Genomic DNA, 20,884 nt, shown 5'->3' on the forward strand with positions numbered 1-20,884 from the left:
GAGAAAATGTGGTTTATCTATACGATGGAATACTACATGGCAATGAGAAAGAATGAAATCTGGCCATGTGTAGCAACATGGATGGACCTTGAGGGTGTAATGCTGAGCGAAATAAGTCAGGCAGAGAAGGACAAATATCATATGTTTGCACGTATAGGAGGATTAGGAGGAACTTAACTGAGGACCATGGGGAAGAAGAAGGGGGTAAATGGTGGGGGAAAGGGAGAGAGGCAAACCATGAGAGACTCTTGGAAGCTGAGAACAAACTAAGGACTGATGGGTGTGGGGGGGAGGGGGAAGATGGGCATGGGGGGGCACTTGTGGGGATGAGCACTGGGTGTTATATGGAAACCAACCTGACGAACTATTTGCAAAAAAATAATAATAATAAAGCTCCACAGGATTCTTCCAAAAGCTAAAAAAAAATAGGGTTTTCAAGGTGCCTAGGTGGCTCGATCATTTGAGCCTCTGACGCTTAATATCGGCTGAGGTCATGATCTTGCAGTTGTGAGATTGAACCCCTTGTCAGGCTTTTCACTGAGCGTAGAGCCTGCTTGGGATTCTCTCTCCCTCCCTCTCTGTCCGAGCTGCTTGTACACTCTCTCTATAAATAAATAAACTTTTATTTTTATTTTTTTTAAATGTTTTATTTATTTCTAGGAGAGAGAGAGACAGCGTGAGCAGGGGAGGGTCAGAGAGAGAGGGAGTAACAGACTGAAACAGGCTCCAGGCTCTGAGCTGGCAGTCAGCACATAGCCCGATGCGGGGCTCGAACCCACGAACCGCGAGATCATGACCTAAGCGAAAGTCGGACGATTAACCGAAGGAGCCACCCAGGCGCCCCAATAAACTTTTAAAATTAAATAAAATAGGGGTACCTGGGTGGCTCCGTCGGTTAAGCATCAACTCTGGATTTGCAAAGTCAGATGGTCGGATCCTTTCTCCAGCTGTGCAAGGTGGCATCGATGCTTAGTCCTGGGCACCATCCTCTCGATTTCCTATTTCAGTCAGACTTGAATGTCCATAGAAACACCTAGGGAACTTATTAGAAGAGAAGGCCTCTGGGTCCCACCTCCATGGTTCTGCTTCAGTAGGTCTAGACCAGAACCTAGGGCTCTCCATGTTAAGACATGGCTCCCCTAGGAATCCCGGTACAGGAGATCCAGGGACCACACTTTGGTTACTCCTAAACCTTGCAAAATACTCTCTTGACACACTACCAGCAGTAAAGAAATGTTATTTGCCTGTGATAGTATTCCTTTCTGGCTCCTCTCCCTGCTTCCTTCGCCTGTGATAACTACTGGGTTAGGAAAGCCAATGCTGAGATTCAATGCTCCCCTCATTTATTCATCTTCCCTAAGCCTCAGTTTTCTCATCTATAAGGTGGGGGTAATACCTACCTCACTGGGCCCCAGGATTAAATGAAAAGACAGGTCTTATGCATAGTTCTTGACACTCAAGAAGTGTTCAGTAAACAAGAGTTCATGAATCTTGATTTCTATTTCCTAGCTCCTCAAAAGGTCGTAATGGCTAAGCTGTCCTCTTTCGGAATCCTGCACGTTTTTGAGCAACGGTCCTGAGGAGGAATAATCAAGGTGATGGCTTCTTCCAGACTCATTCCCCTGTGGCAGGATTTTAAATACCTCATAAGTGACATCATATATAAAAGCAAGGTAATATATATGTAGGACATAAACATGTTATTGGCCTCTATCTGTCTTAATCGTTATGAGCATTTCACAGGAGCATAGATTTTCCCATGGAAGCAGGAAGCAGGCACAGTAGGAAGTGAGCCTTCAATTTCCAAATGAGTCTAGGGATCTCTTGCAAGTACCCTTGATAGTGCAAAGTGAACACTTAGGGGAGAGAGATTTTTCTAAAAGAGATGGGAGAAGGCACCAGACAGAACATTTGCCAACCTCAGTTTTGCTATGGTCGGCTCTGTGTAAGCCATCCTAGGTGCATGTTTCATAGCACATGCTGTATCACTGTGGATAATACATATTATATATATATATATAATTATATATATAATATATATGTATATATACACACATAGATATATAATTATATATATATAATATGTATGTATATATATACACATAGATATACAATTATATATATAATAGACATATAATATGTATGTATATATATACACATAGATATATAATTATATATATAATATGTATGTATATATATACACATAGATACAGATATAGATATATACTATCTTCCTTTTTCAAGTTTAAAAGCCAGGTAGGGTGTTCTAAAAGTCTTCATGCACTTTTAAGCCTTAAGAACTTCAAGCTGGGGGCACCTGGGTGGCTTAGTAGGTTGAGTGTCTGACTTTGGCTCAGGTCATGATCTCACCATTCATGAGTTCGAGCCACATGTGGGACTCTGTGCTGACAGCTCAGAGCCTAGAGCCTGCTTTGAATTCTGTGTGTGTCTCTCTCTGCCCCTTCCACGCTCACGCTGTGTCTCTCTGTCTCTCTCAAAAGTAAGTAAACATTTTAAAAACTTAAAAAAAAAAAAGAACTTCAAGCTGCATGGATTTTTTGGCCACACTCTGTTACATATCATGTAGGTATATGGTGGTGCTCTTACCTGGGTAATGTGTTAACTGTGTCTTTCATGACATATGTACCTTTTAGACAGAAGGGGGAGTGTAAGAGAACAGGTATGTTGGGAAGAACATGCTGTTCCCTGTGCTCACACTATGAAATTTGCTCGTATAGGCCCTGTAGGGGTTCGGTTCTCTCTTGTGTTAGGCATTGTGCGGGTCGCTTGTGAAGTGCAGGTGTCGTACAAGGGACAGGCTGTGCGTGTGGGGGGGTAACGGGCACACGGCGTGACTTTGGGAACTGCTTTGGTTGTGGCTTGTGTGAGAATATACTTAGTGCCAGTGTGCCCCAGTCTCTTCGCTTACACCATGCCTCTCCCCAGCAAGTTTCAGGTAACTCAAAGAAGGATGTGGTAGTGCTGAGCGACCGGTCCCAGATACTGTTCAGAGAGTCTCGCCATCCTCACAATATGCCGCTTATATGCCATTACTTCAGCGATGCCAGCTTCTTTGCCTCCCTCTCTTGGGTGACAAGCACAAAAGAAATACAGGTAAAACTGCCTAGCTTTTCTTCTCCTTCTTAGCCCATTCAACAGGGGCCCACATAAGCGCTCACACCAGACCATCAAAGGAAAATCTTGATGAAGGTGACCTAGAGCTAAGATCCCCCCTCCATCCTTTCTCCAATTACAGTCTCCTCGCCAAGTAGATTTTCTGGTTCCCCTAAAGTAGGTCAAGGTTAGGGAGAGGGTCCCAGGCTTCCTGCTTCTACTGTATTTCCAATTCCCATAACCAGAGGGTAAAAACATTCTAGAGTCTTCCAAGTCCTCTTCAGCACAAGAATGGGGAGGGAGGGGGAACAGCAGACTATTCTGCCCTTTCCTCTCCTACTATCTCTTCTAGGCCGTTTCCATCTTACTCTCTTCTAGGCTGTAGTATGGATGAAGAGCAAAACTGAGGACCTGGTTGAGAAGAGAGTTTTCTCCATGACTGAACGTTTGCCTCCTATCCAGTCCATGGTCCACACGGGTTCCTTTCATATCCTCGTGGCCTACTGCGGTGACCTGATCCTGCGGCTCTTTGGGGACCACTTTCGGTCATTCAAACCCCTGAGTATAGTGCCCTGCCGTTTTAACATCAACTGCCTCTGCTATGACCCAGAAATGAAAATGCTTCTGTCGGGCATCCTGGGGGCAGTGGTCACCTGGATCATTGAGCGGAGTGGCAAGGGCCTTCAAATGGCCCACATGATTCCCATGCCTGGTGATGAGCTTATCCAGGACATCATGCTGAATGGCCCCAATGGTTCCCTCCTGGCCCTGTGTGAGACTATGGTGAGGGTCCTAGAGCGCCAGGGCCATGGCCAGCTAGCTGAGGTTGAGAGGTTCACTTCCACCACCAGTGGCTCCTCTATCACCTGCTGCTTCACCTGTTTTGACCAGGGCTTTCTCTATGCTGGGAACTACACTGGGGAAATCCAAGTTTGGAGCCTCATTCGAGGCCACTCTCTCCACAGTTTCAAGGCTCATTTCTCATCAGTGGTGTGTATCCGCAGCCGGCCCGAAGCGCACACCCTGCTGACAGCTGGCAAGGAAGGCTTAATCAAGGAGTGGAACCTCACTTCCGGGAACCTGCTGCGGCGGCTCGAACTTGGCGAGGAGCTCTGTCGGCTCCAGTTTATTGACAGCATTACTTTCTTCTGCCAGACTACCTGTTCGTTCTCCTTGCGCCGTCTGCCCTGCTTCTATAGCCTCTTCAATGTCTGTGGCTCTACTCCCCAGCAGGTGCGTCGGGTCCGCTGCGGTGATAACTGCTTCCGGATCCTGTGCACTACTAACGATGGCTTGTTGCGCTTTATGTCCCCCGTCACAGGGGATCTTCTGCTCCTCACCTGGCCCTTCTCAGTCCTGGACCAGGCTGTGGATTGGGCCTATGACCCAGAGAAAGAGGAGCTCTTTGTAGCAACAGGCAGCACAGATGTGCTGGTGTTTGACACGACCCGCTGCCCTTGCCCAGCCAAGTATCTCTTGTGCACTTCACCCAATTCTCAAGACTGGGTACAATGCCTGGCTTAAGGGAATTTCTACCTGGGTCGGGGTCTCCAAGGACTAATGTTCTCTGGACACCAGAGTGGTGTGATAAGAGTGCTTTCCCAGCACAACTGTGCCCGCATAGAGATATTCATGCACTTTGGAGCTGTACTGGCACTCTCTACATTGCCTGGAGAGCATTTTGGTAGCCGAGAAAATTCTTTGCTTTGCTCCTATGGAATGGATGACTATGTGCACCTGTCAGAAGCAGTGCTTGAGGGGAAGAAAGTACAGTTGAAGCGCCTTGCCAGCATTCTCAGCAGCTGTCACCTAAAACACCTGATACTCTTACCCATGTCTGTGGGTGCCATCACAGAGACTAACTGCCTGCGTCTCTGGAAGCTCCATGATTTCCTGTCCTCTGAGTCACAAGAAGGTTCAGCATTTATAGAGACATTGCCTCTGCATCAGTGTACCATCACATCCTTTGACGTCTGCCTGTCCTTGAGTCTTTTTGTCACAGGTGGTATTGATGGCTCTGTCCGGGTCTGGAACTTCCACGGCAGACTTGTAGCCATGCTGGACTCATCACTGCACTTTGGGCCACTGTGCTTTGCAAATGACCGGGGTGACTTGCTTGTGACCTTTAACCAGAGTCTTTATCTGGTGTCCTGTCTCAAACTGCTTCACCCATCCCTGCTGTCCCACCTTTCCTTTATGAGCATGCCAGATGAAGTGCTAGAGGTCCCTAAGCCTTTCATGCCCAGCTTTTTCTTCTCCTTTGAGACCATGTTTGTACCCAAGTATATTTACCTTGAAAAAGGGCAACAGGAATTAGTGGGGCTGGAGAAACTGGTCAATAACCGGGCCATCGCCTTTGACCATACAGTACCACATGTCATCGAAGATGAACAAGGGAGTCCCGTGTTACTGTCTGCCTTCAGACACGATTCCTTGTATAAAGGGGAAATGGATTCGACGGAGGTGAGAAAACCTCATCACGCCCATTACGTGGTTCCTCCCCAACTACAGCTGACTACCTGGGATGGACTCAACCCCTACCAAATATTGCGATGCTACTTTGGTAAAGGGCAGAAATGGCTGATGGCTCCTGACTGTTACATCCCCAACTCAGTGATTCGTGCCCGTCTTTGGCCAGAAGGCAGTCCAATATTCCTCCAGTGCAACCTTCATTCACCTATAAAGGAAATAGAATGGGACAAGTCCCAGCAATTCTTCTTCTGGCACAGAAGGGCAAAATTGATAAGTAAAGCAGGAATATTTTCACAGGAAAAGGAGGATGAAGACCTCATAGAAATGAGATTATCCAAGGATATAACCTACAGTGTCCTTACAGACTCATCAAACCGCAGTTGGCTGGGCAAAAAGATGAGTGAAATAGCTATTAATAGCCTGGTGGAGACAATCCTCAACATTATGATCCATGCTTCTCCACTCAAGTTCCAATGCTGTATTGGTGCACTAGGGCAAATCTTTGCCTCTTATGAGGTGTCTTCAGCCCTGCGCTCTGAAACAGCCCATCGTCTACTGGATGATACCACCAATTCCAATCCACTGATCCGAGAGCTAGCCTGGGAAGGGCTGAAGCGTCTGGGAATGATTACTCATCTCTTTGCCATGCCTCTGGCCCAAGGATTGATGGACAAGGACCAAAGAGTGAGGAATAAGGCCCTGAGCCTCATGAGTGACACTGGAATCCACACTAAGTCCTCACTCCTAAGCCTGATCCAGAAGCAAGACACCTTCCAGGAGATGCAGTAAGTTTTTTGTGCCTTCTGCAATTCTTGACTGGCCTCTAGTTTTCTTCTCCCCTTCCCTTCCTTCACTATCTCTTCATACCTGTGCATTCATTCTTCCTGTCCTTGTTCTCTTTCATAGTCTTTTCCCATTTCTAGACCCTCCTGACAATCCCTACTGCTTACTCCTGTCTCTATTTCTTCTCCTATCTGTCCCCAACTTCTCAAAGTTCCCCTTTTCATCCTTTTCTCCTACCCCTGTAGTCCCCATACAAACCACTCTATTCATTGCCACCTTGGCTTTCTAGATTTCTTCTTTCTTCTTGGCCATCCTTTACCTTGACGTACACTGTCTCTGTTGGCCACTTTGCCAAGCCCCCTGACTGTTCCATGGTATTTCTTTCCTGTTGTCCCTGACTCACCACGTCTTTCCTCCCCTTTGACTTTCATAGGCAGGAAATGATTGGGGAGGAACCGCTGGACCATCTCCTGGGGATGCAGGCCACAGATCTCCAAATCCTTCATACTCAAGTGGAGCAGCGACTGAATGAAAACCTGACCTTGTCAGAGGGAGAAAAACAGTCTGTGTTTTCTTTAGAGGTTGCAAAAACTTCTGAGCTTTTGTCCCTTTCCAAGAAATCTGAAGTTCCTAAAGAATCTGAAGTTGCCACCAAGCCCAGCAAAGGCCAAAGACGGGGCCGTGCAGGGGGAAAAAAGCACAGTATGTATGGGGTGATCTGGTTCATGCCTCGGGGTCCCCAAGAGGCAACACAGATAGGGCTAACATGGGTCAAGAGATATCAATCAGGTAGGACTAGAGACAAGCAGACAGATGTTTTTACCAAAAGAACTTTCCTAGGAAGATTCTACCCAAACTCAGGAAGACTTTAAGGCTTATATTCATAGGGTTTGGAAGGGGGGAAGACAGCAATAAAGTAAGGAGAATCCTTTTTTTTTTTTTTTTAAAGCCTCAGCCCCCTCTGTTGCTACTTCATTTTATGGCAATTACTCTTAGCTCATGCCATTAGTAGGAAGGGTGTGACTTAGGCCTCCCATGCCATGCTTCCTTATCTATGTCTCATGATCTTCCCTCCAGCCCGAAAATTGTGGCGGTCACTCAAGAAGATAAAAGAGGCTGGCAAAGAGCCACGTCCCTTCGAGGGTGAAGGTGACCAGAGTGAAGCTGCACTACTTGAGGTGAAGGATACAGCCATCCATTCTGGAAGGTCTTCAACCGTAAGTATGTTCAAGATTTCAAAAGATGCTGAACAACAACCTCCAGAGAAAGACGCCCCAGAGGACCATACTGCGCTGACCCTGAAGATGCTGAGGAAATTACGTGACAGAAGAGGCAAGAAGAAAACACTTAAGAAGCCCCTAAAGAGGCGCAAGAAGAAGATAAAAGAAACTGCGGTTACAGTTGAGAAATCCCTGTCTGCTGTAAAGGTTGAACCAGTTATAAAGAGGCTGAAGGCCAGGGGGCGAGGTGCCTCAGGAATGCCTGGCCACAGGACCACCCCTGGAGACGGCTCTTCGTGGCGGGATGATCTATGTCGTCTTATGACCCTGAGACTATCTGGTTCCCAAACCAAAGTGTCACAAGCTCTAAACATGGAGCTAGTGACAATGGCTCAAGAGGTACTGGCAGATCGGCAGCCCAGTTGGGAACTTTTTAAGGAGATCTGCCCCTTGTTGAAGAAAGAAAGTGAGGTTCTGTCTGAGGACCTCAACTGGGATATAGCCTGGCCAGAGGAGAAACCAATTTTTATTCATGAAGGGACAATTAGAGAAGACATGGTGATCAGAAAGGAGGATAAGATACCAGAGGCACAAGAGCAAATCCAAAAGGAAGCCAGTGACATGCCAAGCGTGCAGAAAACCCAGATAATTTCCAAAAAAGGCAAGAGAAAGAAAATTATGTTTTTAGAACCAGGTGAGCTAACCAAGGGAAAACGAATACCAAAGAAAGAAGAGAAGAAATCCTTTAGGAAGCCCTTTAAGCAAGAGAGGAAAGCAGTCAGGCAGGAAATAAAAGTGGATAAAAAACAGAAGAAAGTGGCCAAAGGAGAGAGGGGTGTGAGTCGGAAAACGGAGGAGATGGCCAAACCGGAGGAGAGAGTGGTTGCACAAGAAGGAAGACCAGTTACAGAAGAGAAGAAGCTGTCTTGGCAGGAGTGGAAGAAGTCCTGGGATGAGTGGAAACAGGCCAATGGTGAGATGAAGATATCCTGGAATGAATGGAAGGAAGCTTGGGACAGGAAGCATCTTGAGGAAGAGGAGAAAGCACAAATGGATGAAAAGAAGCCACTCCCAGCTGAGGTAAAGCTGGATGAGGACAGGAGGAAGCTGAGATCGGATGAGTGGGCAGAGGTCTGGGATGAGGTATCAGCCAGGCCTAAAGAGCCACAGTTCAAGGATAAGGAGGAGGAACTGACCCTAGAGGGAGAAAAATTGTCTCAGGAATGGGGAGAAGGAAAAGAAGAAGAAGAGGAGCTGATGGAAAAAGAGCAGAGACAGATACAGAAAGAATATAAACAGGCCTGTGTTGAGAGGAAACAGGCCCAGGCTAAAAGAAAACGAGCCCAAGAAGAAAGGAAGCTGGCACAAGAAGAAGAGAGGTTAGCACAAGAAGAGAGAAAGCTGGCCCAGGAAGAGAGGAAACTGGCCAGAGAATATGGGAAACTGGCTCAAAGAGACAAGACAATGGGCCAGACAGAGAGGATGTTTCTCTACAAAGAGGAAAAACTGGCCCAAAGGGAGGGGAAGCTAACCCAGGAAGCAGAGAAACTGGCCCAGAAAAGGAAGCTACTGGCCAAGAAATTTGAGGAACTGGCTCAAGTCGAAGAGAAAATAGCAAAGAAAGGAGGGAAGGTGGCTGAGGTAAAAACAATATTGGTCCAGAAAATGGAAAAACTGGTGCAGAAGGAGCAAGGTCTGGCATTGCAAGAAAAGGAGCTAGCCCAGGAATAGGAGGAGCTGGCATCAGAAGAGCAGGAGCTGGCTTGGAAAGAAGAAGAACTGAGCCAGGATGAGAAGGAGTTAGCTGAGGAAAAGGAAGGACTGGACCAGGAAGAGAAGACGCTGGCCTGGCAAGAGCAGAAACTGCTTAAGGAAGAGAAAGCACTGGCCCTGGAAGAAGAGCTGCTGATCCAGGAAGAGAGGAAACTGGCCAAGGACAAGGAGAAACTGCCCGAAGAAGAGGTAAGGCTTGCCCAGAAAAGGAAGAAGCTGATGGAGAACAAGTTAAAACTAGCCCAGGAAAAAGAAAAATTGGTCCAGAAGAAGGAGAAACTCATAAAGAACAAGGATATCCTTGCCTGGAGGGGGAAGTCTCTGGCTCAGGAGAAGGAGAATCTGCTTTATGAGAGAGAGAAATTTACTCAGAAGAAAGAGAACTTGCTGAGGCTCAGAGAAAACCTCACGCACAACAGAAATAAATTAATTGATGTAAAGGGGAAAATGGACATGTACAAGAAGAAAGTGGTGCAGGTAGAGAAGAAGCTGATGGAAGAAAAGGAAAAAGTTTCCCAGAAGAAGGAGAAGGTGGCTGAGGCAGAGAAAAAGCTGGCCCAGTTAGAGGAAAGTCTCGCTGAGAAGCAACACAGTCTAGCCCAGGACAAGATGAAATTAGCTGTGGAGAAGAGGACAATACTTCAACAGCTGAAACTCCTCAGAGGAGAGTGGGAGAGCACCCAGGAAGAAAAGGCACTGGACATGGAAATGAAGAAACTGGCCCAAGAGAAGGTGAAGCTGGCTGAGGGAAAGCAAACTCTCTCTGCAAGAGAGACCAAAGAAACCTTAAAAGACGGGAAGTTGACTAACAATGAACTTGAACTAATCAAGAAGAAATTGTCTCTAGAGGAGAAGATGCTGGTATATGAAGATAGGATACTGGCCACAAAGCAAAGGGACATTGCCAAAGAAAAACTGGAGTATACCAGAGGCGGGAGGGTGTATGCCCAAGAAGAGAGGAAGCTAGCCAAAGTAATAAGGAAGTTAGCTAAAGAAAGCGAGGGCACTTCCAAGGCACAGTCACAAGTGAGTGGCCAAATCTCACAGGCACTTCAAAACCTTATCAAAAAAGAAAGAAAACTGACCCAGGAAGAAATAGAATTGACAAAGACAGAGAGGTCACTCTTTGCAAAGGAAAGGAGATTGGACAAAGAACAAAGTAAACTTGATGCCAAAGAGTGGGATTCTTCTGAGGAACTGCTGGAAATAACTGAAGATGAGAAGAAACTAGCTAAGAAGCAGAGAAAGCTGGCTAAAGAAATGAAAAGAATGATAAAGAAAGAGGAGGAAATAATCAAGGAAGAAGGCAAATTGGCCAGACAGCAGAGAGAAATCATACAGGAAGTGGAGGGAGCAGTAACAGAGGAAGAAGAGGTAATGCCGTTGCTTGAACAAAGGGCAAGAAAGAGAAAAGAGCTAAAGACAGTGGTTACAACAAAGGGAGAGCTTCCCAGTCAAGGGGAAAGAGAGAGCTTTGCCAAGGACATGGAAAGCCTATTAGATGAAGTAGAAGAGAGTTTGTCTGAGGAGGAGGAAGAGGAGGAGGAGGAGGAAGAGGAGGAGGAAGAGGAGGAGGAGGAGGAAGAGGAGGAGGAAGAGGAGGAGGAGGGGGAAGAGGAGGAGGAGGGGGAAGAGGAGGAGGGAGTGGTGGAAGAGGGGGCACTAGAGAAAGAGATGATGGAAGAGGGGGTGGTGGAGGAGGAGGTGGTGGAGGAGGAAGAGGAAGTGGAAGTGGAAGAGGAGGAAAAGGAGGAGAAAGAGAAGAAGAAGAGGAAGAAGGAGGTGCAGGAACTGGAGGAGGAGGAACAGGAGGAAGAGAAAGAAAAGGAGGAAGAGGAGGAGGGAGAGGAGGAGGGAGTGGTGGAGGAGGGGGCACTAGGGGAAGGGGTGATGAAGGAGGGGGTGGTGGAGGAGGGGGTAGTGGAGAAGGGGGTGGTGGAGGAGGGGGTAGTGGAGAAGGGGGTGGTGGAGGAGGGGGTAGTAGATAAAGGGGTGATGGAGGAGGGGGTAGTGGAGGAGAGGGTGGTAGAGGAGGGGGTAATGGAGGAGAGGGTGGTGGAAGAGGAAGTGGAGGTGGAAGAGGAAGGAAAGGAAAAAGAGAAGGAGAAGAAAAAGAGGGAGAAGGAGGTGGTACAGGAACAGAAGGAGGAGGAAGCAGAGGAGGAGGAAGGGGAGGAGAAGGGAGTGTCAGAGGAAGAGAAGAAAATGTCAGAGGAGGAGGAAGGCATCAGTGAGGAAGAGTCAGAAAGTCTGAGTGAGAAAGACGAGGAGAAAAGCTCACTGCAAGAAGAGGCAGACAAGGAAAAAGAGATCTTAAAAAAAGAAAAATTACCTAAGCTTCAAGAACAAAGACAAGAAGACCAAAGAGGAAGAGAAGTAATCCCCTCTATTGGAAAAAGAATTCCTGATATCAAAGACAGTGCTATACAACTAAAGGTTCTGAAAGTCCCTTCCGAGAAACTGATCTCAACAGCTCCGGGCAGGAAAGAGAAGATACCAGTGCCAGTGTCCACAAAACAAGTATCCTGGGAAGAAAAGGCCAGAGCACTTGACACATCCAGGGCATTTCCAGAGTCAAGGATTTTGGATAAACAAGGAAAACTGTTGAAGAAATATAAGCCCGTACCTATCCAAGTTTTGGATACAGTTTTAGAGCCTCCAGAGCCAGACTTCAAGACCTCATATTTATCTCACATAACGAGAAAGACCGTGGAGGCTCAGAAACCCCAGCGTAAACCACGGGTGCCCAAGTGGCAGTGGATTTTGCGGCATCACCCATCTCTGATGAGGCAGACTGAGGTGCAATTACCCATGCCCCAAACAGGTGCTGAGGTAAGACTCTCAGATGTAGAATGGATCCACCACGTCCTAGAACGGATGGAGGCAGGAGAACAGCTTTCTAGGGATAGTTTCCACAGATTGTGCCAGCTTCTCAAAGACCTCACCTCAAAAGGAAACCTAGACTGGATACATCTGGCCCAACTCAAAGCCATCGTGAACCGTCACAAGCAGGTCCTGGAGTCACAAAGCGCAAAACCCACTAAGGAGCCCGTGGGTCCAAAGTACCTGAAAGTGATCCCTCCTATAAAAGGAAAGGAAAAGGAAAGCTGGTTGAAACCTTTGGCTGTCCCCACATCAAAGCCCCCATTAGATATGCAAAGGATTCCAACCCCAAAGGGTATACATTGGCACCTTCTAGGAGAGCCTTACAGGAGCGCGCGGGCAGAGCAGATGTCCACTGCTCTCAGGGAGATGGAGATGCGACACTTTCATCCTGCCACAAGAGACATGTTCCCAGATGCCGAGGCCTCTGTAGAAAAACAAACCCTTGCACTGATGTTTCAAAAGGACTTCTGGGCTTTTGAGGATAGAGGCAGGTTTCCCAAATTGCCCAAGCTGGAAAAGAAGGAACAGCCCGTCTCTAAGAAGGAAGAGCTGCCTCAGTGGGAGACATTTGTGGCGCTGTACTATGTTTTGCGGATGTTGCAGCAGCAATATGCAGATGATAGTGCCGCTTGGATGGAACAGTTCTACCAGCTCATGGACGTGTACCACCTTAAGTCGCCCCGAATCCAGAGGCTTCTGCAGGAGCTGTTACTGAGGAAGGAACCCCAATCCCAAGAGATCAGCTACATGGAGGCCCTACGGGCCACAGACCTAGTTCCTGGGGAGCGGTTGTTTTACCGCCTGTTTTGTGGTGGCTCTCAGAACCCTAAAGGTCCCCTGGAGTTCCAGGAGGTGGTGCCCCTCCCAGGTCAGAATAATGTCTGTACCATGCTTCCCACAGGCATTGCTCACTACGGGATCTTAGAACTCGCCTGGAAGAGCCTGCCTGAAGCTGATATCCACCTTACCAAGGAAATGCCCCACATCATTGCTCCTACCCCTTAATCTAGCACTGATGAGAGGTCAGGAGTTTTCATTCCCACCTGGAGAAAGGCCTTGTCACCATAATCGAGACCCTCATCCCTAGGGCTCACACAGAGGTTGGGCCAGGCAAAAGCCCTTTCCCTACCCAGCTCCAGAAACCAGCTTCCATATGCGGAATAAAGAGGAGACTCTCGTTTGCACCAAGCCCTGTAATGTGTCTCCCTGTTCCTCAAATGTTGCTTCTTCAGAAAAGTAGCAAGGGATGCCAGATACATACTCCCGAGAGTGGGAAAAGATCCCAGAAGGCACCGGGGACTCACCCTCTGGAGGCCTTCAGGCAGAAGAGTCTGTCCTTGTCCTCTTCCTTCCTTGCCTCCCCACATCCTCCCCTAAAGACCACAGGAAGGAAAGCACCTGGCACAGAAATGAAGGAAGATCTGGCATTAATATAAGAGGCACTGACACAGTAGAAAGGAAATGGACTGTAGAATCAGAAGACGGCACAGTGTCTGGAGGTTTGCAGTGGAGGCAGACTCTGTCTCACTGTTCATAGCTCTGCATGCTGGTGACTGGGAGTCCCAAACTGCAGGTGTGGTGAGTGTTGAGGAGACCCTGAGAGTGTCTCATGATTCCTTCCCTCTAGCAATGAAGGAGATAAAAGTTAAAGGGAAGGGTTGATAAAGCAGAGGAAGTTGTCCCTGCCGGTAACTTTGATCCTTCCCTGATCTCCTCTCCCCACCATGGAAACTTCAGAGTTGCCTCTTCCCAGGTAAGCTGAACCTTCCATCAGCTTTTAGCGAGTAGCCCTTCTATGCCATTTGCCACCCCTCATCCCAACCTCTCCTTTGTTATTCCACTCTCTCTACCCAAGTTTAGCTTTGCGGGAGAAGACAGGGATAAAGGGCAAGAGAACATTCTGAGAAGGCAAATTCACCTCGGAGGCCAAGGTCCACATGGAGAGTATAAGAGCTATGGGTAGGGACAGGAAGCCCCCAAAAGGATGACTGACCAGGCAGCAGAATTATGAATGGTCCAGCTGGCTCTGCGTCCTTGACCTGAATCATTTCTCCTTCCTGATGTCTGTTTGTCTGTGTCAAAAAGAGGATAAGATGCACAAATTGCAAACATCAGGCATGAAAGAGGCACGGACATCACTACAGACCCTGCAGGCATTTAAAGAATAAGGACTATGTACTACAAATAACTCCATGCCCATAATTTTGACAACCATAGATGAAATGGACAAATTCCTTGAAACTCCCAGAAAGGGAATAGCAATACCTATCCCCAGAAATACCTATTCCCAGAAAGGGAATAGCAATAACTCATTTTGCAGGATATCAGTGGGTCTTCTGGTCAAAAATAAACAAGATGCCATGACAAATCATACACACACACACACACACACTCTAGCTGTTGTATTCCTAGAGTCAGGAATTCTATGGTTGGCTCTTTAGGAAACATCAAAATCTTGGTGCTGGCTGTGACATTCTAGATATCTTCTTGTCTTGTTTGTATATTCTCTTTATTATGAAAAACTGTCAATCACAAAAGTAGAACAGTATTAAAACAAACCTCCAGATCCCCATCTCCTAGATTTAGCCACAAACCTCTTGCAAAAACTGCTTCATCTATTTTTTTCTTTGTATTTTAAAATAAATCCCAGGAGCACCTGGGTGGCTCAGTTAGTTAAGGGTCAGACTTTGGCTCAGGTCATGATCTCACAGTTCGTGAATTGGAGCCCTACATTGGGCTCTTTGTTGTCAGTGCACAGCCTGCTTTGGATCCTCTGTCTTCCTCTCTCTCTCTGCCCTTCCCCGGCTTGCATTCTCTCCCTTTATCTTAAAAATAAATGAACATTAAAACACTTTTTAATAAAAATAAAAGAATAAAATAAATCCCAGACATCATGATATTTCAACCCTAAATACTTCAATACTCATCTCTAAAAAAATAAATTCTCTTACATAATGATTTCACATCCAACAAAATTAATAATTCCTAATGTCATCCGACACTGTATGTAAATTTCCATGGTGGTCCCCCGGGGGTGGAAGAGGGGTACACTTTGAATCAGAATTCAAACAAAGTCTACATACTGCATTTGACTGTTACTTCCTATAACTCTTAATATTAAAATTTTATACTCCCCTCTCCCCAGTTTTCCACACTATTGATTTGTTGAAGACACTGAATCAGTTATCCTGTAGATTTCTCCATGTTTTTGGATTTTTCTGATAGAGCAGAGGTTTTAACCTGAGGTCTGGATATGCTCTAAGGGTCCACGACGTTCCTGAAATTAGATAAAAAAGAATGTACTAGTACACCCCACTGACCACTGGGAAAAGTCTGTAGCTTTCATCAGGTTCTTGAAGTTCCTAAAACAACCACATTAAATCACCACTTAAGGAGAGAGCAGAGACACCTTGGCCTTAGCTCAAACATTGCCAGTAATCAGCTGAATGGTCGACAGCAAGGACCTTTCCTTCACTGGGCCCTAGATTTCTTATTTCTGAAGGGACAATTACACTTCAGGCCTCTCCAGGACTTTTTTTTTTTAATGTTTTATTTATTTCTGAGAGAGAGAGAGAGGAGAGAGCAGGGGAGGGTCAGAGAGAGAGGGAGACACAGAATCTGAAACAGGCTCCAGGGTCTGAGCTGGCTGTCAGCCAAATGAAACCATGAACTGTGGTTCTCAAACCCACAAACCGTGAGATCATGACCTGAGCCGAAGTCGGACGCTTAACCGACTGAGCCACCCAGGCGGCCCTCTCTAGGACTTTTTAAAAGAGTTTCCAACCCCACATCCCTCTCCCAGAATGTGAGCTCAGGATAGTATGAAAGACTTCCTCTACTGTGCACAGCTATCAACTGCTCTGAACCAGGAAACAGGTTAATAGGGAATTGAACGTGGGTAAGGCCTCAAAGGGAGGAGGACCTTACATTTCCTGGAAGAATACTACACATTCAGATCAGGGTGAGTGAATAAAGACACCATATTGAGATTGGGAATTGGACCCAGACATCACAAAGGAACTCCTAAATGGCTTGACCCTAGGCCTGAGGCACTCCAATGTTTAGAATGGGGAGACATAAAAGGGAGCTGTCAAAGAGACTGAGAGGGAGCAGCCAGGAGTGTGAGAGAAAAACCATTAAAGAGTGGTGTCCAGAACTCAACACATTTCAACAAGAAGGAGTGATAAACCGTGAAAGCGAGCAATGGGTCAAATAAAAGACCCAACTGGAGCTGGCAAACTAGATGTAATTGGTAACCTTGACAACTGTATTTTAGTGGAGTTGTGGGATAGACAGCCTGACTAGGGTGGGTTTAGTGAGGCGCCTGGATGACTCAGTTGGTTAAGCATTGAACTTTGGCTCAGGTCATGATCTCATGGCTCATGAGTTTGAGCCACGCATAGGGCTCTGTGCTGACAGCTCAGAGCCTGGAACCCGCTTTGGATTCTGTGTCTCCCTCTCTCTGTGCCCCTCCCTGGATCATGCTCTGTCTCTCTCAAAAATAAACTTAAAAAAAATTTTTAATAAAAAATTTAAAAAAGAGAGAATGGAATGAAAGCAATGAACTCTTTGGGGTTTTAGGTTTTGTTTTTATATTTTTCAGTCGTAAATTTCAAAGTTATAAAAAAAAATTAAAAATAATGCAATAAACCTGTATACCCTTATCACATTCAAGTATTGTTACCATTTTACGTCATTGAGGGGGCAAGATGGCGGAGAAGTAGGGAGCTCCATACATTACACTCGCCCCCATATCTCGCACGGAGAAGGCCTGAAGCCATAGGAACCCTTACAGAATCCAGGAGTTTGGGAGGAAAAGGAGACAGAGTCCGCTGAGAAAACCTTCTAGTGTGAGTGCGAATTGGGGAAGATAAAATCGGGCCGGGACCAGAGACACATAGGGACGGGGGCGACCCCCCTCTGTGGGGAGTTTAGAGGGGAAAGAGAGTGGCCAAAACTGCTCAAGACACTGTCCCTGTCGCTGGGTAACAGAAAAACCTCTGCTTGGGGCACAGAAGGACCCGGTTTTCTGCTCTCCAGCTGACCCTAGGCGGGACGCACTCATCCCAGGCGAACCCTGGGGAACTGCTCCCTGCGCGCCAGCTCGATCTGGAGGGGCCACGCGGCGGCCGAGCCTTTGTGTTTGTGGCTTGGGTGGATCCCTACAGGGGAGGCGAAGGGCTTAAAACTGGGAGATTTGCCATCCAGGTGACCCCCGGAAGAAACTGTTCCTCGCTCTCCAACCCAACCTGGAGGAGATGGGAACAGCGGCTTCTGGCTCAATCCCCAGGGGGAAGGCAAGAGGCTTGGGACTGCCCTGAGGGGATCGCCTGCGAGTTTGTGTTTCCAGCAATTTCAGTGGAAACGAGGCCTGGGATATAGAGCATGGCCCACCTTGGCTGTGCCCCCAGCATAGGGAGTTTACACACTCAAAAAAGTGAGTCGCAGAGCTTGGTTCAATAAGGGACTGGAGCGCTGCCACTCTTCTCCCCATAACTGCCAAGGCGGGACGCATTAGATCAAACCACTCCCATCACTGCCGGAGAGCTGCCCTCCTCTTTTTTTTTTTTTCCTGAGCCAGAGCAAGACCAATTCTGGTCACTGGCTTGCTTAAACAGTCACATTTAATCCATTCTGTAGATGTAAATTCTACACCTACCTACCTTTTTGTAAGGTTTTTTAGGTGAGTAAATGAGACTCCAAGGAAAAATGTTCCGCAGAAGGAGTTTTATTGTATGCACCCTTGGGTGAGGTTCCGCGACTCAAGAAAGGGGAGTCGGGGAAGTCATGCCCGGGTTGGGTGGTGAGGGGTTTTATAGCCTGTTAGTGGGGGTAGGGGAAGTCCAGATAACAGGCGCGGTCTCTTGACTGGAGAGTCCCGGGTGGAAGGTTTAAGTTTCTGTTTCCCGCCGATGTCGTAATGGTCACCGATGTAGTGGCGGGAAGGTCAGCCATCTTAAGGAGTCCGCCATTTTGTGGTGTCTCTGCCCTACCTCTCAGCCATCCCAACACTTTTCATCTCTTTCTCTCTGGAGTAATCAGACTATATAGTTTCTCTGGATAACACCATCGTCATTTCTTTCGCCTCTTCAACCATATTCCACTCTTTCACTCTTTGAAAAAAGCGTCTTATTTCTTCTGCCGGCTCATTTCATTTCCAATTTCGCCTCATACCCGCCCTGTCATTTCTCTCTTTCTTTATGCTCTTCACCCAGCACTGCATACACCTGGCTATTTATTTGTAGCTGGGAAACCTGGTTATATGCTTTATATATGCTTCTTTTCTCTTTTTCATTTTCCCTTTCGGTTTGTGTGTTTGTTGGATTTGTCTGTGCATTTGTGTGCCTTTGTTCCCTGTGTGTTTGTCTGTCTATTATCTTCTCCAGGGCTACGTCAAGAAACAAACCAAAGTACACATGGTGGAGAGTCCCAAATACCACTACGAGTAGGAAAGTAAAATAACCAAGGTCTCAACAAGAGAGACCAAGAGATACCATTCAAAGAACACTTTCTGAACGGATAGGCCCTGGACAGTCAAAGAGCCTTCTTTGATGCAGCAGCGCTCACAGGTGCAGAGAACATAACAAGCTTTTAAAACTAACAAGAGATAGAAAGCTAACCAAAATGAAACGAAAGAGCTCTCTTCCAAAGAAATTCCAGGAAGAACTGACAGCTAAAGAACTGCTCAAAACAGATATAAGCAACATAACTGAACAAGAATTTAGAACAATAACCATAAAATTAATCACTAGGCTTGAAAAAAGCATGGAAGACATCAAAGAAACTATGGCTACAAATAACATGGAGCTTAAAAATAGTTACGATGAATTAAAAAATGCGATAAATGAGATACATAATAAACTGGAGGTGTCCAATGCACGGACTGAAGAGGCAGAAAGGAGAATAAGTGATTTAGAAGATACAATTATAGAAAAGGAAGAAACAGAAAAAAAGAGATAAACTGATCCAGGAACATGAAAGAAGAGTTCGAGAGCTCAGCAATACAATCAAACAGAACAATATTTGTATCATAGGAATCCCAGAAGAGGAAGAGAGAGGGAAAGCTCCTGAAGGAGTCCTGGAACAAATTATAGCAGAGAACTTCCCCAACCTGGGGAGGGTAGTAGACGTTGAAATTCAAGAGGCACAGAGAACTCCCCTCAGACGTAATTTGAATCAATCTTCTGCATGACATATCATGGTGAAAATGGCAAAATATAAGGACAAAGAGAATTTTGAAAGCAGCTAGGGAGAAAAGGGCCCTAACATACAAAGGGAAATCTATCAGAGTGGTGACAGACCTATCTACTGAAACTTGGCAGGCCAGAAAGGAATGGCAGGAGATCTTCAATGTGATGAACAGAAAAAATATGCAGCCAAGAATCCTCTATCCAGCAAGCCTATCATTCAGAATAGAAAGAGAGATAAAAGTCTTTTCAAATAAACAGAAATTGAAAGAATTTACCACCACAAAACCAGCTCTACAAGAAACCCTGAGGGGGACTCTCTGAGGGAAATGTTGCAAGGAATGCAAGATGCTAGAGACACACCACAAGCATGAATCCCACAAATGACACAATGACTCTAAACGCATTATTTCAATAATAACACTGAATGTAAATGGACTAAATGCCCCAATCAAAAGACATAGGGTAGCAGAATGGATAAAAAAAAACAAAACAAAACAAAACAAAACAAAAAACACACCAAAATCCATCTTGCTATCTACAAGAAACTCATTTTAGACAGCAGGTCACTCTCAGATTGAAAGTAAGGGGATGAAGAAGTATCTATCATGCTACAGGAAGTAAAAAAAAAAAAAAAAAGGTGGAGTAGCTATACTTATATCAGACAAACTGGACTTTAAAGTAAAGACAGTAACAAGGGATGAAGAAGGGCATTATATAATAATTACAGGGTCTATCCATCAGGAAGAGCTAACAATTATAAATGTCTACGAACCAAATACGGGAGCACCTAAATACATAAAACAATCACAAACAGAAACAGTCTTATCGATAAGAACATGCTAATAGCAGGGGACTTTAATACCCCACTTACAGCAATGGACAGATCAACTAGACAGAAAATCAATAAAGATACAATGGACTTAAGTGACACATTGGACCAGATGGATTTGACATATATATTTAGAGCTCTACATCCTGAGGCTATGGAATTCACATTCTTCTCAATGCGCATGGCACATTCTCTAAGATCACATACTGGGACATAAAGCAGCCCTCAATAAATATAAAAGAATTGAGATCATACCATGCACACTTTCAGATCACAATGCTATGAAACTTGAAATCAATCACAGGAAGAAGTCTGGAAAACCCCCAAAAACATGGAGGCTAAAGAATACCCTACTGAAGAATGAATGGGCCAATCAGGCAATTAGAGAAGAAATTAAAAAATATATGGAAACAAATGAAAATGAGAATACAACAATCCAAACCCTATGGGATGTGGCGAAAGCAGTCCTAAGAGGAAAGTCCATTGTACTCCAGGCCTATTTCAAGAAATTAGAAAAAGCGCAAGTGCAAAATCTAACAGCACACCTAAAGCAACTAGAGGGAGAGCAACAAGAGCGCCCCAAACCCAGTAGAAGAAGAGAAATAATAAAAATCAGG

General features: G+C 46.0%; 1 protein-coding gene across 1 annotated transcript; it reads left to right on the top strand.

Annotated features, from left to right (window-relative positions):
- Positions 1 to 1,598: 1,598 nt before the first annotated feature.
- On the top strand, positions 1,599 to 13,424 carry WDR87 (WD repeat domain 87). The gene is given in 7 exon segments (XM_039217753.1): positions 1,599 to 1,673; positions 2,947 to 3,114; positions 3,493 to 6,371; positions 6,803 to 7,071; positions 7,447 to 11,006; positions 11,106 to 11,144; positions 11,526 to 13,424. Coding segments are annotated over 7 exon segments (8,718 nt in total). The 3' UTR covers positions 13,254 to 13,424.
- The last annotated feature ends 7,460 nt before the right edge of the window (positions 13,425 to 20,884 follow it).

This window comes from Hyaena hyaena, unplaced genomic scaffold (genome assembly GCF_003009895.1).
Source record: "Hyaena hyaena isolate Hyena2069 unplaced genomic scaffold, ASM300989v1 scaffold_721, whole genome shotgun sequence".
NCBI classification, from domain to species: Eukaryota; Metazoa; Chordata; class Mammalia; order Carnivora; family Hyaenidae; genus Hyaena; species Hyaena hyaena.